The sequence below is a fragment of the Scardinius erythrophthalmus genome, assembly GCF_964197995.2.
Source record: "Scardinius erythrophthalmus genome assembly, chromosome: 14".
In the NCBI taxonomy this organism is placed as follows: Eukaryota; Metazoa; Chordata; class Actinopteri; order Cypriniformes; family Leuciscidae; genus Scardinius; species Scardinius erythrophthalmus.
Window position 1 is genome coordinate 15,209,432 of NC_138234.1, and position 26,756 is coordinate 15,236,187.

Sequence of the window (26,756 nt, forward strand, 5' to 3'; positions counted from 1 at the left end):
AGTACTAACTAACAGAGAAATACTAGCTAGGCTTTAAAGCTTCTTGCATCCGATAACTGCTGGCGTATCGGACTGGAGATTGCAAGGTAGAGCAAAGAGTCCTGTCCAGGTCTCTTCTTTTATAGTCTGAATTCAGAGGTCTTCATCATAGTTACTGTAAGGCACATGACTGTTAGTTCAATATCACCAGTGTTGTGCAAGTTACTTCCAAACTGTAATACATTATACATTACTTGTTACTGTTATTTAAAAGTAATTCATTACCTTACAATATTACTGTCTCAGAATTGTAATGCGTTACATTACTCCTGTATTACTTTTGAGTTACTTTCACCAAAATAACTACAGAAGTAGAACTTAACATTCTAAAATGATTAGAGCTGTAACGATATGCGATATGAAACTGTGACACTCAGATCCACAAACCTGTGTCACGGTGCGCGGTGTGAGAAGGCAGAATCACGACACACCCCTTCCAACTCCCAGAGTTATCTTTCCCGTCCAGATCCAAAGCTACCACATCTTTAATTTATAGTATTATTTGAAATTAACATTATAAAATACGTACCTACACCACAAAACTAGTTGAGAATAAATGTTTTAAAATTGGGCAGTTCCAGCTTTATGGATGTGACATTTGCAGTAAAAACTTGAAATATAAATTCTCAGAAAATGTATTTAATACCAATATATTGAAACGTCTGTTTATATATCCATAGGCTACTCCCTTAATAAAGGTGTCCAGACATTAGAAAAATATCAGTCTACACATGCGTTTTATATTTAATATGAGGGAAATAGACATGCATGCATGCGTGACACAAAAACTCTTTAACTTTTAGGTAGCAAAATATTGTTTAGTAATTCTGTGAATTACACTATAGCCTAAGCAAGCCAAAACTAATACTACCCACCGGATGAAGAAGGGTTGGCTATCCACAGAACATAATATATTCATTTTATTTTATTTTATTTTTCGTGTTCGCTTTTATGAGGAAAACAATGTTATGGTTGGGACAGTTCCCGGTTACGGACGTGAGCCTTCTGAAAGCGGCACTAAAAGACTGATTTAAAACTTTCCCAGAATTCTCAAACAGAAAGCACAAAGCCTTTCTTTGGAGTGAATTTCGTTTTGTATTAATTGTATCTTAATTTTAATCAATGTTTCATCAACCAATTGCCTGCATGGATTAAATAAATAAGAAGTAAATATAGTAGACAAGAGATAATCAGGACACGGAGGCGCGGGCGCGTGAACTGGAGCTCTTCTCATAAATGAACCGAAACATAGCATCTACTTGCCTCACAGTCAGACATGTCTACTTTTAAACAGAACAATTCAAAACAAAAGAAAACAGACTGCTCTCTGGTTAGAAAGAAAACACAGAACAGAGTAATGCGTGTACGTCCATTCCGCGAATGTACAGTCTTCTTACCATATTATCCCATTAACCGCTCTTCACTGGCCAGCACCAGCACATAGACCGAAATCATGCCTCGCGGCACTCCTGTAAAACCTGCCCAAAACACGCTTTTACTGGACTGTGTCACACAATACAAAAGGTACACCAGCAAGAGGGAGATGAATGAAATAAATCGCTATACAAATATATCAGAAGCTGTAATTTAGTCATTATTTACAAACTTGGACGGCTATTGACTGACCACAAACAGGTAATAACTTGCTTGCATTTTTCATTCGTTAAAGTTTCGCGGTCTGGCTGTTTTTTTTTTGTTTGTTTTTTGAACAATTAAATTTTGGGCTAAAAGTGTGTTGTAATGCAAGCGTTACTGAACATGTACCGAGTAAAATATTACTGAAAATTGATCAGTAATGCCTTACACTACTGCGTTACAACAAAAAGTAACAAGTTACTGTAATACATTACTTTTGTAACGCGTTACTCCCAACACTGAATATCACATGTATGACTTGCTGGTCCCAGCAAGTGTAGTCCTGCTATTTCTGTGTAAGCATGACGATGTCTGGCCAGTGGCTTGTTCTCCGAAGATACAATAGTTCCTTTGTATTTGTGGATAATGAGCCTTGTCACTGCTCTCTCATGTGATTTGAGAAAGACAGAGATGGACAGCAACCTCTTTATTCAGTAGAATATTTTTAGATGGTTATATGTTTTAGTAACCAAGTCAGCTCGTGGGCTGCATCCTGAGTTACAGATTTCTTATTGTGACCCTTTCTGCGTTGATGTCGAGTTGGAGGTGCAAATGAAGCGAAGGAAGTGCCACTCTCAGGTGGACCTCCCTCAACACCCAAAACAACATAGATCGTTAAAATAGGGCCAACAGTTTGTATTGACGGTTCTGTTCTGGGCGAGAACTCCCTGCGCATCCATGCAGCCTTGCATGGATAAGAGGAGGGAGAGCAGAAATAACCCTCCTTAGGGTAAACAGAACAGAACCAACATGAACGTATTGCAGATATCATTAATTCAATCTTTTAATGTACAAGATAATTTGAGAATTTAGTCTAGTTCAAAGGGGAATCAGAATGCCAAATCCTGACTGGACGAGAGGAGCAGCTGGGGAACAGAGGAGGGTAATTAGCTCCTGAGAAACAAGATTGTTGTTGATAATACTGAAGGAGCTTAAATATATGAATGCTGTGAAAGGTGTCGTATTCCTGTAGGTAGACATGGAGAAGCTGAGAGTCAGCTGATGCTAGCTTTACTAACGTGACTTGCCAGAACTGACGCTACTCTTGATTTTGGCCAAATGAAATTGACAACTGTGAACCCGTTAATTTTTATGTTTTTTTTTTCTTTTTGTGTGTGGTTCAGTAACAAAGGGCAAAAGACCACAGTAAATATTGGTGCAGAATGTACACGGTGGGAAGCTCTAAAAGCACAGAAGCAATTGAAGAGTGATGAGGAACTGGCATCTTTTCTTCTCAACAGGTGAGAACACAATACAGACCCTTTCCAAAAAATTAGAATATCATGGAAAAGTTTATTTATTTCCATAATTCCATTCAAAACGTTAAACTTCCATAGATTATAGATTCAGGGCCCACAACTTAAACGATTTCAAGTATTTAGTTGCTTATTTGTACATAATTTGAGCCTCCAGCTCATAAAACCCACGAAAACAGGATTTCAAATGAACAACTAAAAACTTGAAATCGTTTAAGTTGTGGGCCCTGAATCTATAATCTATGGAAGTTTAATGTTTTGAATGGAATCATGGAAATAAATAAACTTTTCCATGATATTCTAATTTTTTGGAAAGGGTCTTGTATACCACAGTTTACCATTCACTTCCAACTTAAATGGATCTATGTTGTCAACATGTAATTAGGTTTATTTTTTTCAGACGTAATAAGCCATGATATGTAACATGGTTTTTCAATATAATGTATTTGTGCCTTTTGAATCAAACTGACTGTGTGCAGTGACCCATTTAAATATAAATTACACTGTCAATTTTTGAAAGTTCGATTCAGCACTTTGCAATGAGATCATAAATTTCAGTCATCAGGGTCAAGTGGAATATACTGTATATGCAATAGTCTATTATTACTACCAAGAGGATAGTGCCCCCACAAAACTCTGCTCTTTCTTGTAACTGAGCCAATAGTATGGATTGAAATGCAAAAAAATCACATTTATTTTGCTTCCAGGGTTCAATATGAGAAATCTGACTCGGACTTCAAGAATTACCGCTTCCGCAGAGATTTCAAAACAAATCTCCTCTGGATATTCAAGGTAAGTAAAAAACAGGTTATTGAACACATTTAAAACTGTATTTAATTCTTATTTTTAAACCTTAAAACATAAATAGAATCATACTAACTGATGTTCTAACAATCCCTAATTTTTCAAATCTCAACTCAAAAATAAGTCAAACTCATGACTTATTAATGGCAGTGATTAAAAAATCACATGAACTGAGATACCAAGAAATCATGTTGATTGTTGGATTTGATCCATACCAGGTAATAATAATGTAATAATAGTCGAGTCAAGTCAAGTCAAGTTTATTTATATAGCGCTTTTTCACGTATCAAAGCAGCTTCACAGTAATAAATTAAAACAATACATCAAATAATATTGTTATATTATATCGGCAAAACAGATTTAGCAAACGCTCCAGTGCATATTTGCGTTTCCGCTCTGGAGAACGTCAAACGTATCTATTTACAATGTGTTTTTTGCAGCAGTGAGCAATGTAGCCAATCACAGACATTGTTGTTGATCTCATGAACACAATGGTCAATCAGAGGTGTTTAAGTTAGTCAGAATCCACTCACCGCTCAAAACCCCAGAGTTTTATTCAGTGCTGAGTTATGCAGGATTGCGAAACCTCTCATTAACAAACAAGGTGTAGACACGGTGAGTTAGTTAGAGATTTATTGTGTTGCATATAATCTTAAATGTCCCTCTGTAGCCTACACTGCTATGGTGGAACCATTGCTCTGCCTTCATCTGCACTTTAACAAAATACCCTCACTAATTTCAGAAGCACCGTCAGTTATTTGATTCTGGAACCGGGCCTGCTGTTTGTGTTTTTTTATTCACCACGACTTTACCTCACATATGGTCAATACTGTCATATCATAACTAAATGAGTGACTTTTATTGTTGCTTGTCTGTCATTTGTACTACAAGTAAATTGTTTAAATTTTTTACGTTTTAAATGTATTTGAGAAGGGTATAGGATTTGGTTACTTTTTTTGGTCTGCCCCTTATTTTTTCTTGCTTTGTTTTTAGGCTCTTGAGAACAAAATGACCATATTTCTGAAGAATGAGCTGGAAAAGTTTAAGAAAATACTGAAAAGAGAGAACACACAATACTTTGTGCAGGACTTTATAGAGGAAATGCGTGATATTAAAGAAGCAGCTCTTGATATGACACTCTACTTCCTGAGAGATATGAAGCATGTTGAAGCTGCAGATGCTCTACAAGGTAAGAGTTTCATGGGCATAACAATCTGTCTATGTCACTTATAAAATGTACAAGAGAAAATGATGCATATCCATTTTTTATTATCATTTGTATGTTAGATGAGCTGGTCCTCATTCATCAACGACCACTAAAATCAAACCTGAAGAAGAAGCATCAATCTGTATCTGAAGGAATTGCAAAGCACGGTGACTCCAAGCTTCTGAATAACATCTACACAGATCTCTATATGACTCAGGGTGCTAGTAAACAAGTCAATACAGAACATGAAGTAAGGCAGATTCAGGCTGCTGCCAGGCGGCAAGAATCACAAGAGATACCAGTTGAATGCAAAAATTTGTTTGAATCACCTGAACAAGACAAGGAGATCAGAACTGTACTGACAAAAGGAGTTGCTGGCATCGGAAAATCCATTTCTGTGCAAAAGTTTATTGTGGATTGGGCTGAAGGAAAAGAAAATCAGGATATTACTTTCATATTTCCTCTTGCATTTCGAGAGATGAACTTAAAGGAGAAAGAAAAACAAAGCTTAACAAGTCTTATAAGTTTTTTTTTTCCAGAGATAAAAGGACTGAACCTTGCAAGAAATGATAAATTCAAAGTCCTTTTCATCCTTGATGGATTGGATGAATGTCGCCTTCCTCTAAACTTTGAGGGTAATGAGACGTGGCGTGATGTATCGTCACCAGCCTCTCTGGATGTTCTCCTGACGAACCTCATCAAGGGAAATCTGGTTCCTTCTGCTCTCATCTGGATCACCACCAGACCAGCAGCTGCCAGTAAGATTCCTCCTGAATGTATCGACCGTGTGACAGAAGTACAAGGATTCAATGATGCACAAAAGAAGGAGGAATACTTCAGAAATAGATTCACGGATGTGGATCTGGCCAATGAAATCATTGACAATGTTAAACAATCAAAGAGTCTCTTTATCATGTGCTACATCCCCGTCTTCTGCTGGATCTCAGCCACTGTTCTCCAGAACATTTTGGAAGAGAAAAGAAATAATGACAATCAGTCTGATGAAGCCTCTAAAACACTGCAGGAATCAAATACTGAATACACTCCCAAGACTCTGACACAAATGTACACACACTTTCTACGCTTTCAGATCCAGCAGAACAGACGAAAGTATGATGGAAAATACGCACCAGATGTTTCCTGGGATAAAGACGCCATCCTTTCACTGGGGAACCTGGCATTTCATCAGCTGCAAAGAAACAACCTGCTCTTCTATGACACAGACCTGGAATCATGTGGTATTGATGCCTCTAAAGCATCAGTGTATTCAGGCATGTGTACCCAGATCTTTAAGGAAGAAAAAGGGATCATTCTTGGTACCACTTTCTGCTTTGTTCACTTGAGTATTCAAGAGTTTATTGCAGCTCTTTATGCACATCTGTTTCTAGACATCAACAAGAAAAGTGTGTTTGTTCAAGAGTCTGCAGAACAGGAAAACAAAAATGAAGCCATGATTGATTTGCTCAAGACTGCAGTGGACAAGGCGCTCGAGAGTGAAACTGGACACCTAGACCTTTTCCTTCGCTTCCTTCTCGGTCTGTCACTCCAGACCAATCGTCCACTCTTACGAGGTCTGTTGACACAGCAAGAAGACAATGACCAGTGCAAAAAGGAAATGGTTCAGTACATCAAAGAGAAATTAGATAAGAATCTGTCTCCAGAGAGATCCATCAATCTGTTCTACTGTCTGAATGAGCTGAATGATCAAACTCTGGTGAAAGAGATACAGACTCAACTAAGAGAAGGAAGTCTGTCAACTGCTGATCTTTCACCTGCCCAGTGGTCTGCTGTGGCCTTTGTGTTGTTGACATCAGACGAGGAGATGGAGGAGTTTGATCTTCAGAAATTCAAGAAATCAGACGAGTGTCTCTTTAGACTGTTGGAAGTTGTGAAAATCTCCAAAAGAGCTCTGTAAGTCATTTAAAGCAGAGGTCCTCGGCCCGGCCCTTAAGGCCCACTGCCCTACAATGTTTATATCCAACCTGCTTCATTTTGTGTTTTTATAGTAATCCCGAAGAGCCTGATTAGCTGCTTTAGGTGTATTAATTAGGGTGTAGTCCATGGGGGGTTGGAGCTGGGGTTTGTGGCTTGTGAGGTCTGGCACGCCACTGGTTGAAGCTAAATTTTGCAGGACACTGGGCCTTCAGGAGGCAGGTTGAAGACATATGATAAAAATAAAAATTACTAAAAAGTAATTAAAAAGAGAAAAAAAAAAAACATTGATCAAAAATTTCCATAAATTATTATTCATATACCAGGTACAAGTATATTGTAATGTCTGAAGAACAACCAACAAAGGAGGCTCCGTTTCTGAACTTTTAATTGTAACACTGAACAAATGTAACACAGGTGCACCAGCCTAACTCTCTCTCTAGTTCCTCGACCTGGCTATGGAACCCTGTGAATAGGCTTTATGCCCAGCTCCACTACTTCCTGAACTTCAGCCAGCTCCTTTGTTTCCTGTCTGCAATTATTGGACAAACTGATTAATCCAGGTGTGCCTGACCTCAGTAACAATAATCAGACACACCTGGATTAATCAGTTTGTCCAATAATGACAGACAGGAAACAAAGGAGCTGGCTGAAGTTCAGGAAGTAGTGGAGCTGGGCATAAGGCCTATTAGCCCTTTGAATGCCGGTGCAAAATAAAAAAGCAATATCAGCAGTAACGATTATAAAAAATCTGTGCGCTATACACTATGAATGTTATTTAACATATTAATTTACAGTTTAATTATAACCAGTATTGCTTAGTAAGATAGTTAAAATGTTTAAACTATATTTAAGCATCTAGGGAATTCAGTTTAAAAAAAAAATTGCAGAGGAACACAACATCATTAAAATTAAATTCTGCAAATATTCTGCAGAATGTTGAGTTTGTATTCTGCTTGAATATATGTAATATGCATCATCATTAGGGAGTATACTAAATTTGTTCTCTTAATATTTACCTTTTTTTTTTTTACGTTGAGCGTTTTACAATGTCCCATCATTTTAGTGATTAAAATGCTGCGGCGGCTTCACAAATCTTAACATTTGTTCATATATCTTTGTTTTTCTTCTTTTGAGAGGTAATCTAAATATTTGTAGCTAGGAAAAGGTGTAAAATTCTATGGATGTTTTGCCCTCCAGATCTCTGTGAGAATCATGTGACAGACTTTGAATACTTAGGTCACCCACATCAAATCATCATTAACTCCCAGATTCTCCACCACTACAGACTCATAAAGTTAAATCAAACTAAACTCCTTTTCATTAAAGATTAAATTTATTTTATATAATCATGTTTATTTGTTTCATGTAGCAGTATGAGATAAGCTGTATTTTCAGTGTAGCCCACCACACTAGAGTATATTGTTATATATAATTAGTATATTATATTTTATTTATTGTTCGTCTAAATGTAATAAATGGAATTTTAAAAATAGTTGTATATAGCAAATCCATTGTTTGTAGTAAATTTTACTTTGCAATTTAATAATTTCTAAATGATTTCTTTTAGGTTAAACGATTGTGACTTAACAGACAAAAGCTGTTCAAGTCTGGCTAAAGCTCTCGAATCAGAAAACAATCTGGAAGAGCTGAATATGAACAATAATAATCTACAGAGTTCAGGAGTAATTCATCTCTGCTCTGGACTGAAGAGTTTAAAGTGTAAATTGGAGATACTGAGGTAAGTTGTGTGGCAGCAGACAAAAGGTGTGATTTAGATATCCTTTACAAAGTTTGTGTATAAATAATAGATTTCAATACCATCAGTTAATTAATATAAATTGTAATGACTACTAATTAGTTTACCACAATAATACAGTAGCTACTGTGTTTCAGAAAAAAAATATGGTTAATTTACATTGTAACCACACTGGGTACGTACATTAACAAATAGCTCAAATGATCTATAGGGAATTTTAATAATTAATCATGAATATGATTAATATATTGCATATTACAGTTACATTAAATTATCGAAGCTGAAACTAGATCGATTGCATATGAATAATCAATTACAACGAATTGTAATTCCTCATTCAAATATCAATTATAGTCCCATCTCAGATCGATTTATTTGAGATAAGCCTTAATGTAAATTAATGTAATTATCGAACAGGTGGTTGTCCAGCAACCAGCCGTAAGATTAACTTAACTTCTCAATAAAGTTAACACGTCTTATAATTCAAAGAAAGCTGTTTGCTGGCCATTGAAACAACTCTCTTGTCCTTACAAAATTTAGGTTACTGAAATCGTAACAAGATAAAGCCTGTAGCTGGGATCAACAAATCATTGACTTGAAAATGAGCATTGAGACAATCAGGGATATATGAAATTTAATAATTGAACTAATGAATACATAACTACGATTCACACAGAGTAAATATGTATGTATATACAGAACATGTAAACAAAAACAAGACTAATAACGAAAATGAGAGAGAGAGAGAAATGAGATCGGACAATGAGAGAGATGAGAGAAAGTAAAACTAACATGTGCGATCAAAGAAAGATCACAGTTAGGCAAAATCACAGACCAGATGTAAACTTTGAGAGACAACAAGAAATCAGATTACATTAAAAGTTCAATAAACTTATCTTGCAAAATGGTTCTCTTTGCTGCTGAAAGACGAGCGTGCGTGGGTTTGTCCTTTTGGATCTGTGCGGTCTTTCGTGTCTTCCGGTGCGACTCGCGCGAAGTCTAAAGGTTCACCGAACGTGAAGTGCCCGAAACATCCCTTTTGTGGAAGGAGAGTGTCACGAATCACACAAGAGGAGACAGATCCAAGTGCAGTATGTCTTTTAATTAGGAAATTCCAAGAGAGTAAACAATCCAGGCATGAGTCGATATTCATTAATTCAGTCCAACAATAAACACAGATCTCACGGGCAAGGGAACAAGAACACAGAGTGTCGTACATTTTACAAGGACTCGACAACACACACTGAAACGGACAGGACTATATACACAATCATAATTAAGGTGATAGAACGCAGCTGAGACTGTGATGGGAATCAGGTGTAGCGAACAGGATTATGGGAACTGAAGTCCATATGTGATGACACCGTGAGGGAAGGAGGACATCTCGTGGAAACCCGGGGAAAAGCAACCAGACACTGTGACAGAGAGGCACATATGGAAATAAAACTTAGTAAAGGAAAGGAAAGATCGGTCGGGAGTGACGCGGAGTTGCGCGTGGGTTTCCTGAAGAGCAGGGCATGCTCTTTCGTCTCTTCATGGCGAGCGCGGTAGTTTCAAAAGAGTCTTTTTCTTTGAGCTGACGTTGCCGGCTACGTTCAGGAGAGTCCGAAGACAAAAATAAAAGACTTAAAGGGAAATAAAAGAGAAAACGGAGAATGCTCCCTAAAAGGGAGCCATGGATCTTGAAAAACCTCTCACGGAAAAAGTGCTCTCCAAGAAACTTCGGTGTCAGTCTCTTATGGAGAAGCTGGGTCCACGCCTACTTCACGTGCGTGAACCAATCATCTTGGAGCATCTCGGGCGGGAAGATTTTTCCTTTGTCCTGTTTAGACACGCCCACTTGAATAAGTCATGATGAGATGGGCTTTGAGCTGTTCAGCTCCAGAAATATGAAAAGTGTAAAACAATGTACATTATTGCATTCTGCTATCGAAATTCGACCCTGTTAGATTGCGAGGTTTACAGAGATATGAAACTTGTCCTATGAAGATTAAAAGAACACCAAGTTACAATAACATGCACAAATAGAAGCACTTACAAGTTCGTTCCTTCAAATAAACGTCATACACAAAGTGAATATAACCTAGAAAAACACTCAGGAGTATATGAAAAATTACATGCTTATATTCTAAGTTTAATGTACAAAGTTCGTGTATGTGTGTGTGTTAATGTGTGTGTTGGAATGTTGGCTTGCAGAGGAACTGGATGAGCTGCAGCTTTGGAGTCATAAAGTTTATGACCATGTCGAGGTTGGGTTACAAGCCACTATTGAGGAACCTTCTTTCAGTGAACATTTAGGGCCCTATTTTAACGATCTGAAACACAAGTGTCAAAGCGCAAAGCGCAAGTAACTTTGTGGGCGGGTCTTGGCGCTGTTGCTATTTTCCCGGCGGGATAAATGACAAAATGATAAAAAATGATAAAATGGGTTGGTCTGAAGTAGCTTCATTATTCATAGGTGTGGTTTGGGCGTAACGTGAAATAAACCAATCAGAGCGTCATCTCACATTCCCTTTAAGAGCAGACGCGTTTGTTCTAAAGCGGATTCCTATTGTAACGGCGGATTTGCCAGGCGCGCGCCAGGAGCGGTTCACAGCCGAGGAGACCGACGTTCTCGTCAGGGACGTTGGGGATGGAGAAACCCACCCAAATTAACTTCGGTTAAAAAGGCGTATGATAATTTGGGTAAATGTGTAAGCTAGATGTATGCTTTTATAATAAATTGTCTATCTATCTATCTATCTATCTATCTATCTATCTATCTATCTATCTATCGTAATAATGTATGATTTGCAAAAATGAAAACTGCTGCTTCTGTGTAGATGAGAGAATCAAAGTGCATTCGCGTTGTGCACACGCTACATTGATTATGGCCAAGCATGCGCCCTTAAAATAGCATATGAATAACATGCGCAACGCGCCACTGACTTTAAACAATTTTTTCCTGGTTAGTAGCGCAATTGTTTTCTAAACCTGCAAAATAGCATGAAGGAACGTTTGCGCTGGAACACGCCTCCTCTTTGCGCTGAACCGCCCCGGGGAGCGCAAGTGTATTTCTTAGTTAACCGACGTGCTTCTGTGGAGGGAAAAGCGCGCTTTAAGCGGGTGCAAAATAGGAATGATACATGCGTCGGTGTACGAAGTCAATTGCGCTGGGTGCAAGATAGGGCCCTTAGAATTCAAAACTATACTCTAGCAAACCACACCTCTATTATAAGGCAAACTAACCACACATGCATAATGGAATTGTACATATATTTAAAAGGATATTACTTATTCTAATACAAAGGTGTGTGTGTGTGTGTGTGTGTATGATGTCACGTAGCAGGGGAAAGTTTCGTTATCTCTTTGGTGCAGGGAGGAATGTTAGTTTCAGGTTCTGGAGTGTCTCTGAGGTGTCATATAGTGTCGTAAAAGTCCATTTGCTCCAGTCTCTCTGGAGCCGGCGTATGATTTGTATTTGGGAAGGAATGTGCTTAGAAAACACAGAGTCTGAATTTGTTATTTCAAATCAAACGAACGAATGATTCAAATAGCCCAGTTGCTACAACATCTACTTCAGTTTGACGGATAAGGGGAGTTAATGGAAATTCACCATAACAAATTTACAAAATTTAATATTCGACTTACTAGTTTTAGATCTATCTGCTCTGCTTTTTCTATATTGTTGACGCCACATGATTTATTACATAGCAAAATGTTTGTGGCAAGGTTTAAATTGAAATAGATGAATAAGAATCAGGAAAGATTTGATATCCAGTTAGCTAAGTAGACAAAATGGTAAAGGTCTGATAGATATGAGAGATGAAACTGAGACTGTAACGGAGGCCAGATATTAAGTGCTTTGCAGTAAACCTCACTCCCTTTGCCTCAAGAGGCGCTAGCAACTGCTTCCGCTAGCATGCCTCTCATTGATTTATACAATTACATTGAAAAAAAAAAATTTTTTTCAGGCTCAGCCAGTGTGCGATAACAGAGGAATGCTGTTCAGCTCTGGCTTCAGTTCTTAGTTCAGACTCCAGCAGTCTGAAGGATTTTGACCTAAGCAATAATAATCTTAAGGATTCAGGAGTGAATCTGCTTTCTGATGGACTGAAAGATAACCATAAACTAGAGAAACTCAGGTCAGTTAATGTCTAACATATATGTTAGACTAACTCTGTCTAACACTGGCCATTTCGTTTGTCTCTATATTCAGTGATCAACTTTTGATCGAAATCTCTTTTCTGTAGACTCTCAGACTGCAGTATCACAGAAGAAGGTTATAAAGCTCTGGCTTCAGCTCTGAGATCAAACCCTTCACACCTGATAGAGCTGGATCTCAGAGGAAATGATCCTGGACAATCAGGAGTAGAGAATCTCCTTGATGTACAACAGAAACCAGACTGTAAACTAACAATAAGGTGATACATGATGAAATAATACAAAATGAATGTTATGCAGGCAATTTACTTGATAAAAGTACTGTAGCACTGAAATATTTCAATAAAAGTAAATTCAAGATTAACCATTTCACACTTGTTCCATTAGAATCAAATGCTACATCAAATTTAGTTAAGAATTGAATTCAATTTGGTTGAATCTCCATTCTGTAGGTTTTTGGGTTCTGAAGCAGAGAAAGTCTGTCAGAATCTGACTGATCTTCTAGGTGAAAACCTGTTACTCCTGAGAGAGCTGAATCTGAATGAATGTCAACTGGGACACTCGGGATTGAAGAAACTTGTTCCTGTACTGGAGGATAAACACTGTAAACTCAACAGACTGATGTAAGTTGTATTGTTGTTATGATGACAAGTTTAAGTGCTTTTAAACCTGCATTTTATTTATTATGTGAAAAGAGTGCTGAATGAATTGCTGTATGTTTCTTTTGTATTTGCATCATCATTATCAATTGTCACTTAAAGTAGTATCAAACACATTTACTTGGGTAATACTGACCCTTAGTTTTCTCTTTATACAGTCTGAAAAACACCCATGTAACAGAAGAAGATTGTAATGCTTTAGCTACAGCTTTAAATTTAAATCCTTCAAATCTGAAAGAGCTGGATCTAGGTCGGAGTATACTCAGAGACTCAGGAATGAAGATCATCTCGTCTCTGTTTGCAAATGTAGAGTGCAGACTGGTAAAGCTGAAGTAAGTAAATCTAAATGTGTATTACAAAGGCACAATATTGAATAAAAAAAGATTTAGTCATATCTCATATGGATGTATAAAAGCAGTAGCAAAGTTATTGGTTGTATAATTGTATGCATAGCTTAGTTTTGGATGTTATCACTTAGTTAAATTTGAGGTTTAATTACGTAGTGTTTAAACCCTATTGTAATTATAAAAATTTCCAAGGATCAGTGTAACGTGGTATGTTGTTACGGGAAGAAGGAGGCGGGAACCGGCGAACATTCAAACATTTTTAATAAAACAAATACAAAATGAAAGTAAAAGCCAGCAGCCCCTCACGGACGACTGCTGGCAACACCAAACAGAAAACAAAACACAACATCAAATAAAATCAGGCCTGTCCTCTCTCGCTCTTCACTGTCGTCGCTCCTCCTTTATGCTTCCGCTCCTCCGTGAGAGATGCGAGACCGGTGCGTCGCGCAGGTGTCGCTCATTTGCAATCACGCCACCGGCCTCGTGCCGTCCTCCCACGGCCCTCGACCTCGTCCTGCTCGCCACATACCCCCATCACCCCTCGCAGGCCGGGGGGTACCACCGAGGCTGCGCCTACTCCCCCCCCCCCCTCCCGTGGGGGGACCGATCACGGCGGCTGCGGTACCTGGGGGTATGGACAGACGAGGCGAGAGAAAAGGAGACGGAAGCATGAGGAGCGACAGAGACGAGAGAGGGGAGAGAGGAGAAACAAACAAACAAAAAAAATTCTTGATCCGGTTCCCGGACACACTGCCGCTCGGTCCTCAACCAGCTGAGAGTCACTCGCGGTGCCATGCGATGGCACTGGACATCCGTTGGGGGACGGCTCGACGCTCCTCCGCCTCCTGGCGGACGGCGATGGCTCCTCCGATCGAGGGCAGCTGGCAGCGAGCCTCCCGTCCCCTGCTCCGCCCCCATCATGGCCGACGGCAACAGGCTCCGGCCCACGGCGAACGGGAGCAACTCCTCCGCTCCCTCGCGGATGGCAGCCATCCCTCCTCGACCCAGGAGGACGACAGCGAGCTCTCCGTCCCACCAGATCTTCTTTCGATCCAGCACCATCGCCTCGGGCAGCAATCGGCGGCAGACGCTCCCTCGTGCTGCCCGACCTCCTCAGCACCGCGATACCTCCCAGCAGCGAGGGCTCTCCGACAGCGTGTCCCTCCTTCCTCCCGGGTTTCGGCACCAATGTAACGTGGTATGTTGTTACGGGAAGAAGGAGGCGGGAACCGGCGAACATTCAAACATTTTTAATAAAACAAATACAAAATGAAAGTAAAAGCCAGCAGCCCCTCACGGACGACTGCTGGCAACACCAAACAGAAAACAAAACACAACATCAAATAAAATCAGGCCTGTCCTCTCTCGCTCTTCACTGTCGTCGCTCCTCCTTTATGCTTCCGCTCCTCCGTGAGAGATGCGAGACCGGTGCGTCGCGCAGGTGTCGCTCATTTGCAATCACGCCACCGGCCTCGTGCCGTCCTCCCACGGCCCTCGACCTCGTCCTGCTCGCCACAATCAGCATTCTCACCAAAAAGTGATTGGGCAGACCAAATTGTAAGTTGTAGAGACTTGAAACTTTGAGGGATGGAAGTATTCACATCGTCTACAACATCACCAAGGATCACTCCAATCATTCTAATGGTGCCGCTATAGCGATCAAGAGTACATAATGGTTTAGAACTCCTAAACCGTTCGTTACAGACTCAAGAGTATTATATCATTGTAATCCTTGGGTCAAGACAAACCTCACTCAAATGTTTATGTATTTTGGATTTTTGTTTTTAAAACTACTTTTGTGAACTAGTCCTAGGTTTTTTGCCCAGGTCACAACCAAACCAGTGCAGTGAATCTGTAGTCTCTGGAGTCTGACTGTCAATAATTATTGGCTTTCCCTCTTGAACGGAATGAGATAATGCCACCAAACTCAGTACACCCATGTATGGTCTCGGTCTGTGGTCACGAGAATAAGGACTCGGCAACTCGCCACTTACTGGCGCTATAAAATGAAGAAAAAAATAAACACACACACACACACACACACACACACACACACACACACAAAGAGGGCTATAGCTGCGCAACCGTCTGTTTGATTGACTTGAAAACTGGCATGCTGTACTGACAAGTCTCACGTGTCCAAGGTGCCGCGATTGTCTACGAGTACATTAACATATCTAAAAAAAAACAGCCGCTGTCGGCCAATAAAGTTTGAGCGGCTATCAGACAAGATTAAAGGAGGCCGATGGGAACTAAACTCGCTGGGCCTGTTTGATTCACGGACCTACAGGGCTGTGAGAAATTCAAAAGAAATCGGCCACAGGAGGGCACCTTCACGTTAGTAAAGGATTGTATATCATGCTATTTTTTGCTACACACCGAATTCATTCATACCATATGGTAGAACTCCTCATTCTGAGGAACTTTGCCTCTAGGACAACCACTGTCAATCAAATCTTTCATTAAATATTGGAGATTATTTCAAAAACCTACTTTCATGAACCAGTCCTAGGTTTTTGGCTCTACCTCGACAACTGTGTAAACATGTATCTCCTTAGTAAATTGCCTGTTTTGGCTATAAATTATCTTTTCCATCAATGATCGGTGGTTACAGGCTTGCCAAAAAAAACATAATACCTTTTTTTACGCATGTGCTTAAAGGTCTTAAAGTGCTTGAACCCCGTTAATTGCTGCGTGAAGCTGTATTGTTCAAATTTTTTCTACAGGTTTAATCACATCTGTATTACTGAAGAAGGTTGTGCTGCTCTGGCGTCTGCTTTTAACTCAAACCCTTCAAACCTCAAAGAGCTGGATCTGAGTGAGAATAAAATAGGAGACTCTGGAGTAACACAAGTCTCCACTCTACTGGGAAATTCACAGTGTACACTGCAGATACTCAGGTCTGAATTCAGTTTATGTAAACATGAATTAATAAAGTTGAAGCCTAAAGCTGGCCGGTAAAAAGTTTCAAGTGTTGGAAAACATACTATTTGGCAGGCACAATATGCATGTAAACATTATACAACTATTGAAAAACATATTCATCTTTTTGAGGTGCTGGACATTATAAATGTCTCAATGGTGTAATGCTGATAATAAAATATTGTTTTTATTAAATGAGTAATTGATTAAAGTCTTATTATTTAGACTTTCAAACTGCAGTATCAGAGAAGAAGGTTATAAAGCTCTGGCTTCAGCTCTGAGATCAAACCCTTCACATCTGATAGAGCTGGATCTCACTGGAAATGATCCTGGACAATCAGGAGTGAAGGAGCTCAATGATTTACTACAGGATCCAAACTGTCAAGTCAAGACACTGAGGTGAGACATGATGAAATAACAGAAAAAAATTACATGCAGGTGAATTGTTTATAGAAATATGATTTAACTAATATTGTCTGTTGGATCAAAATAAATTAAATAAAAAAAAACATTTTCATTTTTTTTCCCTTCTGCAGGTTTTTGGGTCCTGCTGCAGATGAAGCCTGTCAGTATGTGATTGGAATTGTGGGTAAAAACCCGTTACTCCTGAGAGAGCTGAATCTGAGTGGACGTAAACTAGAAGACTCAAATGTGAAGAAGCTTGCTGCTCTACTGCAGGATAGACACTGTAAACTCAACATACTTCAGTGAGTATTTTATGTTGTTATAAACTGCAAAGTATCTAATCACTTTCAGAGTCTAATTGAATACTGTTATTGCTGTTCGTTAAAGTTTCGGGCGGCTATTAAATAAACCTACATATTGATTTATCTCTCTGTTATTGTTACTGAAAAAAACTGAAGATGTTTCCTGTCTTTGTTTTATTTCTCTTCAGGCTGAATAATAACAGTATTACAAAAGAAGGTTTTGCTGCTCTGACTTCAGCATTTAATTCAAACCCTTCAAACCTGATAGAGCTGGATCTGAGTGGAAATAAACTAGGAAATTCAGGAATAATGAGTATCTGTCCTCTGCTGAAAAATACACAATGCAGATTGGAGAAACTCAAGTGTGTATTTTTATTCATCAACATTTCTGAATGTTAATATGCATTCGTAAATTCTCCTTTTATAAGATTAACTGAAAATGAAAACTACAGTGGCTTAAATTTCATATTTACTCTTTTCACCTCAGTTTCATTATTTGGATAGTTTGACTTTTCTCTTCACTTATTTTAAATATCGTAATCAAGTATGTAACTGAATAAACTATGTAAATGTGGTTTAGTTCATGTTGTTGAAAGTTGTTTTTTTAGAATGTATTTATAAGCCCACAACTAATCTCTGTCCAAACTTATTTTTGTTTTTCAGACTTTCAGACTGCAGTATCACAGAAGAAGGTTATAAAGCTCTGGCTTCAGCTCTGAGATCAAACCCTTCACACCTGATAGAGCTGGATCTCACAGGAAATGATCCTGGACAATCAGGAGTGAAGGATCTCCTTGATGTAGCACAAAAACCAGACTGTAAACTAACACTGATGTGAGTGGCTTAAAATTATATAGAGCAGTATTTTGAATGAACTCTATAAATTAAAGACCATCAGGTGATTAATTTTTTTTTAAATATTTATCAAAACTGCACATTTAAAAAATCCTTTTCATCACATACAATTTGGGAAGGAACATAAGCATAAGCATAAGCCACAAACACATTGGTTTAACATAGCATAGCAGAAGTGTTTAATCAGTTACCATACTTTAAGTGCACAAGTGAAATCTGTGTTTTTCCTTTTACCGATAACAATGTCTGTCCCTTTGAAACTGCATAAAATCAAATGTTTTATACAATTGTAATAAACATTTAAAATACTGTTGAATAACATCACTTAACATTACAATTTAACATAGTATTTCTGTGTAAAATAATGAAAAAATATATATTTAACCTCATATCTAACAACAATTCAATAAATAAATTTGTAATGTCTGTTAACTTTTAAAAATTAACATAAAAACTTCATTCTAGTTTATTGTGAATGTTAGATTCTGGTAATAAAACAAAAAGAATGTTGCTAAAAAATCTGCTCCAAAAGAACCGAAATCAGAATCTTGCACTTAGACACTAACCACACACTATGTACATAAACTGGGCCCTTTAAAAAGTAAGAGTGTTGCAAAAGGCATTCAATTTTAAGATTATGTGATTTAAAATGTTAATCTGCTTTGTTTAGATTTTTGAAAAGTCCTGCTGCACTGGTAGCGTGTGAGTATCTCACTAAAGTTCTGGGTAAAAGTCCATTACTTCTGACAGAACTGGATCTGAGTGAAGATAAACTAGGAGATCTGGATGGAGAGAAGCTCTCTGCTCTTTTGATGGACTCTCATAGCAAAGTGGAGAAAATGAAGTGAGTAAACATGATTTTATGCATTATAACTTTTCGGTTTACTCATTCTAAAATACTGTAAGTCACATGTGTGAGCAGATATGAAGACCTGTTGATCTGATGTGTGTTGAACATGTGCTGAATAATAAATAATGCTGCTTTTGTGTTTAGGCTGAATAATTGTAAGCTGACAGAGGAAAACTGTTCAGTTCTAGTTACTGTTCTCTCTTCCAAAACCATCCTGAAAGAGATGAACCTGAACAACAGCCGTCTGCTGGACTCAGGAGTCAAAGAGATCTGTGAGGGACTGAAGAATCCTGTGTGTGAGCTGAAGATACTGAAGTGAGTACATTTCAGCTACACTCAACATCACAGCAATCACAGCAATATTGTGAAAAGTTGTATCATGTGTCTTCATTGATGCTTTATTGTTGTTTTTTTTCAGGCTCAGTAATTGTGATCTAACAGAGGAAAGCTGTATAGCTCTTGCTTCAGTTCTTATTTCAGACTCCAGCAGTCTGAAGGATCTTGACCTGAGCAATAATAATCTGCAGGATTCAAGAGTGAAGCTGCTCTCTGATGGACTGAAGGAGAACTGTAAACTGGAGAAACTCAGGTGAGTTGATAATCTAACATATTAATTGTATCTAAGTCTTTTGTCCTCATATTCAGTTATCAATTTTTTTTAAATCTTTCTTCTGCAGACTTTCAGACTGCAGTATCACAGAAGAAGGTTATAAAGCTCTGGCTTCAGCTCTGAGATCAAACCCTTCACACCTGATAGAGCTGGATCTCACAGGAAACGATCCTGGACAATCAGGAGTGAAGGAGCTCAATGATTTACTACAGAATCAGAACTGTCAACTAAAACTAAGGTGAAATTAGATAAATTTTTTTTTTTATATATATATGCATTACATCAAAGTATATTCAAGATAAAACTCACTGAATTTAAGCAGGGTTGAGCCTGGTCAGTATCTGGATGGGAGACCTCCTGGGAAAATTAGGCAGCTACTGAATGAAAAGTTAGTGAGACCAGCTGCACTCACTCTGTGGTCTGTGTGGGTCCTAACGCCCTAGTATAGTGATGGGACACTATACTGTAATAAGCACCAACCTTCAGATGAGACGTTAAACCGAGGTCCTGACTATCTGTGTTCATTAAAAAAACCAGGATGTCTTTCGAAAAAAAGAGTATGGGTGTAACTCAACCCTAATTTCCTCTGTCCATCATGGCCTACTAATCATCCCAATATATACTGATTGGCTTCATCACCCTGTCTCCTCTCCATCAATAAGCTGGTGTGTGTGATGGGCGTAGGGCTGGGCGATAAAACAGTATTGTTATTTATCGACGGTACACCATTGTCAGTAATGATATAAAAAAATTTCTATATAGCGCTCAATATTTTTATTCAAAATTGCGCACATCACTGGTGCGACCACCACAACCTAGCCTAACATTAAATGGCAAGCGTAATGAAAGTAGAACGAAACTGCGCTATTATTTTGTGCTTCACGGACCGTTTATCAGTTTGGACCATCAATGTCAGTGCAGGCTGATCTTCATCAAGCGACATTGTTACTACACAGCGCTAAGAGATCCAGTAAAGAAAGCATTTGAATTCGCCATAAGAATTAATAACATGGCTGCGAGATCTAGTGAGAAGCATTCACATTTCTCTGTTATTAGCACAGATCAAACAACGTTGACGTTGAAACCAGGAGAAACATTGTGCCATGAACGAACTAGTTAAGTTATAGGCTTTTTATCCACAGATCTGCACCATTCATCATGGATTTAATGTAGTAACACTAACTGTAAGTTAACCATGGAAGTTTGGCATGAGTAAATGCTTTCAAGTACGTCACACATCCTTTTCCAGCACTTCAAAACTCAAATATTATCATATTTAAATGTTATTTTTAATTAGCCTAGCAAGCCAGACCTACATCAAGATGTTAGGTCTGGAAACTTACCATAGTCACGGCTCACTCCGAGGGGCGGGATAAACGGTTGTCTTTCAAATTCCCTCTGCACGCAATAGGACAGCGCTTCAACCAACCAGAGCGTTTTCCCAACAGCGGAGCTTAGTTGATAGATTCAACTTTTGCCATATCTGGCCGGCAAAACGACGAACACATCTCCCTTTTTTAAAGAATGACTTAAGTGCCGTTCTTTGCTCTTTTCTCAAAGAAAAAAATAACTCCAAGTCCTCCAGAGTCGCGGCCAAAGCCGATTCGAAAGACCGTTGTTCTCCATTAACAGCCGTCATTCTTTGTTTTCAAGTAGCAGCAGGTAACCGTCGCAACTCTGTCGTCATATGTTAAGCCCGCCCCGCCTACTCTATACACGACGTGATTGGCCTGACCCAATTTGGGTTTTTGCAGCTAGAAGGTTTATTGAGAGTTGCTAGACTAACCTGGCTGCGAAATACATTTTGCTGCCGCTAGGGTGCGTCTAGATTTCTAGGCTAATTTTTAATGTGATGACCAAAACATTATTTGTTCATCCTTCAGATATTGCCCCCATTTATAAAACTAAAAGTGTCAAGGTGTAAGAAAACTCGCACGCATTTAAAAAAAAAATTAAATCAAGGAAATTTCTTTGGCATTTATTTATTTTTGCTGTATGTACTTAACCGTGACACCACTGTGTCGCATCGAACCGTGAATTTTGTGAACCATTACACCCCTACTTTTTACAGATGTTAATCTACCTCAAAGTTTACCTTGATTGTTCTACGTTTACACTTTTACATTGCACACATTTTGTAACATTTTAAGTTCAAAAGTTTCTTTAACACTTACTTTTTTATGTTAATATTAGACAAAAAGAAGATATTTTTGTTTACATTTTATTTTTGACTGCTAAAACTAATATAATTTGTTGTTTGCCTTAAAGGGGTGGTTCGGGATTTTTGACATCGGACCTCATTTTTAAGTCAGCCTGGTTGTTATTCATCAGTGGAGACATTTTTTAAAAAGAATTATCCAGTCCTTATATTTGGATAGTTAGCCGATGCTAGGCTAGCGCGAGTCAATGGTAGATGTTAGCCAGCCATTAGAAACCGTTTTACCCACTCCACAGTGCACCAAACGCAAATCAATTATAACACTAGACTATCAATGTATATGTCCGTTGAGAGAATAATGTTAGAAATCAAACTTACCTTTCATCACATTGCATTAGTTATAATTTGTTCCCTGTAATCATAAGCCTTGTCTACAGCAGCAGCGGAGTGATATTGATTACCTAGGCAACCGAGTGAGCCGGTCCACACATGACATGAAGCAAGTGTATTTACCTGCCGCTGGCACACTGTGTTTACTTTTTGCCGCATTACTAACCGGAGCAAAGTAAAATTCCGCAGCTGCTGAGAAACTAGTTCCTTTGGGATCATTGAGATGAAAGGTAAGTTTGATTTCTAACATTATTCTCTCAACGGACATTTGCATCGATAGTCTAGTGTTATAATTGATTTGCGTTTGGTGCACTGTGGAGTGGGTAAAACGGTTTTTAATGGCTGGCTAACATATACCATTGACTTGCGCTAGCCTAGCATCGGCTAACTATCCAAATATAAGGACTGGATAATTAAAAAAAAAAAATGTCTCCACTGATGAATAACAACCAAGCTGACTTAAAAATGAGGTCCGATGTCAAAAATCCCAAACCACCCCTTTAATAATGTGGATTAATAAAATAAATAAAAAACAGTGGTTTAAATTCCAACGTTTCTACTTGTCTTTAAAAAAAAAAGGTAATACAAAAAAAGGCAATTATCGATACCAAACGATATGAAACATTATATTGTGATATTTGTTTTAGCTATATCGCACAGCCCTAGATGGGCATTCTGGTGCACTTAAGCTGCCGTCGCATCATCCAGGTGAATGCTGCACATTGGTGGTGGTTGATGAGACCCCCCCCTTCTATGTAAAGCACTTGACAGTTTTTTATTAGAATCAAATGCAATGTTTCATTACACCAACTTTGATAACTGAACTGAATCATGCTTCATCTTCTCTTCTGCAGGTTTTTGAATCCTGCTGCAGATGAAGCCTGTCAGTATGTGAAAAAAGTTACGGGTAAAAACCTGTTACTCCTGGAAGAGCTGAATCTGAGTGACCGTAAACTCGAATTAAAGAAAGTAAGGCAGCTTGCTGATCTACTGCAGGATAAGCACTGTAAACTGAAAATAATTCAGTGAGTATTTTACATGGTTTTCATATTTGCAGTTTGCATAAAAAGATAGACCCAAAAATGAAATTACCTATGTACTCAACCTCCAGTTGTTCTAAACCTGTATGAGGTTCTTTCTTCTGTTGAACATGAAGGAATGGTCCCCACTGTCTTCCATAATATAGAAAAAATACTATGGAAGTCAATGGGGACCAGAAACTGTTTGGTTACCCACATTCTTCAAAATATATTCTTTTGTGTTTAGCACAAGAAATAAATACAGATTTTAAACAACTTGAGAGCGAGTAATTGAAGACAGAATTTTCATTTTTGGGTGAAATATCTCTTAAAAGTATCTTAAAATTATAACATTTGTTGTATATTGTATTTTAATGACTGGTTTAGATTAACGTATGTATTCATCTACATGTATTTATTTATCAAAGCAACAAGACACCCACTTCTGGACCAGGATGTACATACATGGGTCGCAGAAGTTATGAAAGTCTCGTTCATTTTCAATGGGAGAAAACAGCTCTAGCACAGCTTTTGATTAAAAGTTTTTATCTAATCAAAAAGATTATTGAAAACCAATCGTAAAAAAATCACTAAGCTCATATAGAGCTAAAAACATGTAGACAATTTTCATTATTGCATGATCCCCCTTATTTTATTTGATCACTTTTGTCTGCATTATCAACTGATTATGATTTAACTTATTATTGTAATCTTACTAATATCTGATTTGATTTAAAGATAGGGTAGGCAATTTTTGAGCTGCTAGCAAGAGCTAACTAGCTTTGAAAGCATGAGATCCCACCCTCCCTTCAGAGCGTTTCTAAAGCCACGTCTCCTTCAAAACACATGAACACACACAGCAGATTCTGCAAAGCATCACAAGATGAGAGACGGCGATAAACTACCTCATGTCTCAAAGCACATAATATTTCAATAATAATGAACATCAGCAACTTAAAGAGCACTGACCTTATCACCTGACTGCTGATTCATTTCAACATTGATAGTGTTGACATTGAAACGCATAAATTTGAGAAACAAAACACTCTGAGTTTAACGCCACCGGTTTCCATTTCTTCCAAATGACAGAAGTTATGGTGTGAACGCAGCATAAGCTCGTTGTTTTGGTTCAGGAGCAACTGTAAAAGGCAGCTGCTGTTTCAGTTGCAGTGCTCGAGTCGGTGCAACATCTGTTAAACTGCATAGCATGAAGTGCACTGATGACGAGTGATTTCTGTGAGAGCAGGTGCGCGGAGGTATAAAAATATGTTGACTGGAAGGTAGGACACCGTTTGGACTGAATGCAATGATTGAACAAACATTTTATTGTCCTACGCCTTCCACATATTATATACATATAAATATTTTTAGACCACTTAACTTAGTGATTGCTATCCGGATGCAAAGAGATTTACAACCAGCATTGCAAAAAAATCTTTCTGGAACAAACTGCCTACCCTGCCTTTAAGTAATATATGAACTAGACTTTGTTCGTATTTTATTTATAAATACAAATTTTAAAGATTTGACAACGAGGTGCAATGACGTTGTTGATTGTGACTATGGTAACATCTCCAAAACCGTAACATGAGCTGCACAAACTGCGCACACACAAGCTGCGCTTTGTGGCAGCTGCACAACAATTCCACCGGTTGCTGTGTCCTATGAGAGAGATTCTTTAAACCAAAATCCACCATGCCCCCCCCCCCCCCCCCCCCCCCCCAATTTGTGTGTTCTGGCACAGATTCTGAAACAAATGATGATAATATGAGCAGAAAGAGTTACGCCAGTTAAGAACATTTAAGGTTTACAATATTTTCTGTCTTTGTTTTCTTTCTCTTCAGGCTGAATAATAACAGTATTACAGAAGAAGGTTGTTCTGCTCTGACTTCAGCGTTTAATTCAAACTCTTCAAACCTGATAGAGCTGGATCTGAGTGGAAATAAACTTGGAGACACTGGAATTAACAATATCTGTTGCTTATTGGAAAATCCACAATGCAGATTAGAGAAACTGAAGTGTGTATTTTAATTGATCTATTTCTTCATATTAATATACATTTGTGAATGTCCATTTGATTAGATTAACTGAAAAGGCTTAAAAAGGCTACTTACATATGCTATATTTAATATTGTAAGAAATGTTTAGAAATTCAAATTAAGTGGATGTTAAGGCATTTGTTGTATGTATATTTCTGGGGTGAAACTTTGTGCAAATAGGCACATTTTTCCACATTCTATAGCAATATATTTTTTTCTAAATAGGTTTTATTTGTTTTATATCTTAGAACATGCAATACCTTATATAAGCCTCTTTTCATACAGACTTTCAGACTGCAGTATCACAGAAAAAAATTATAAGATTTTGACTTCCTCTGTGAAATCAAACTCGCACCTGAAAGAGCTGGAACTGAGAGGAAATTATCCTGGGCGATCAGGAGTAAAGCTGATAACTGATATGATGCGGAGTGGATGGTCTAAATTAAAGATCAGGTGATAAAATATTTGAAAATAAGCCACAGTCATGGAGTCAGGAGTGTTAAGATTTAAGAGTGATAAAAAGACAAATAAGATGGTATAGAATTGTAAAGAGGAATTTGCTGAATTGCAAAACAATATTTTTCTCTACTGTGTGACACATTTTGAACTAGAACTACGTTTTAGAACTATGTAAAAACATAAAGTACCACATAATTTTGACATTGATTATTTATTTCCTGTTTATTATTTGTAATAAATCTTCACTCAAGGGTATAAACTTATATACATAACTTCAGACTTCAACCAGATACTTCACACTTTACTACATTTTAATACTGCTCTGCACACATAAAGAGGATGGATGATGTCAAATGTACAAAATTATGAGACAATTTTCTAATCTAGATTTTTTTTCTGCATTCTGTAGCTTTTTGAAAAACTCTGCTGCAGAGGACGCGTGTAAGTATCTAACTGAAGTTCTAAAAACAGATCCCTTACAGCTGACAGAACTGGATCTGAGCGGAATTGAACTAGGAGATCAACATTGGGAGAAACTAAATGAATTTCTGGTGGACTCTTATTGCAAAGTGGAAAAAATAAAGTGAGTGAACATGATTTTGTACATTATAACTTCACTGTGTGTAGATTTACCATAGCTATGTGAAGTTTTGCAGGTGAAACAATGAACCACCCAAGTTCGTTGTTTTTTTTTTATATAGAACTTTGCTAAGTTCTATGATTCACGTTGAAATTATTGAATTGTGTCGCAAACTTTTGCTGACCAACAGTAAATGTGACCTTGCCTTTAAACATTTTATTTGTATATCCTTTCTCAATACACATTGTTTCAAACCAGCTTTACAGAAAATCTGTCCGTTTTTAACTGAGGTATTGAAGAGCAAAAAACCTTCATATAGGAATCATACCCATCTGGGAATAAATGTCCTTATGACACAAATAAATAGCTCTAAGGTTATGCATAGT

At 38.1% G+C, this 26,756-nt stretch overlaps 1 protein-coding gene across 1 annotated transcript in view; it reads left to right on the plus strand.

Annotated features, from left to right (window-relative positions):
• Nucleotides 1-26,756, plus strand: part of LOC308702529 (uncharacterized protein) — a 46,637-nt gene that overhangs the window by 5,958 nt on the left and 13,923 nt on the right. Inside the window, exons 8-17 of the mRNA XM_081385459.1 lie at nt 2,799-2,915; nt 3,638-3,722; nt 4,728-4,923; nt 5,022-6,852; nt 19,534-19,704; nt 19,793-19,963; nt 23,128-23,298; nt 25,137-25,310; nt 25,617-25,784; nt 26,200-26,373. Coding sequence (XP_081241585.1) covers nt 2,799-2,915; nt 3,638-3,722; nt 4,728-4,923; nt 5,022-6,852; nt 19,534-19,704; nt 19,793-19,963; nt 23,128-23,298; nt 25,137-25,310; nt 25,617-25,784; nt 26,200-26,373 — 3,258 coding nt within the window. The remainder of the gene's footprint in view (nt 1-2,798; nt 2,916-3,637; nt 3,723-4,727; nt 4,924-5,021; nt 6,853-19,533; nt 19,705-19,792; nt 19,964-23,127; nt 23,299-25,136; nt 25,311-25,616; nt 25,785-26,199; nt 26,374-26,756) is intronic.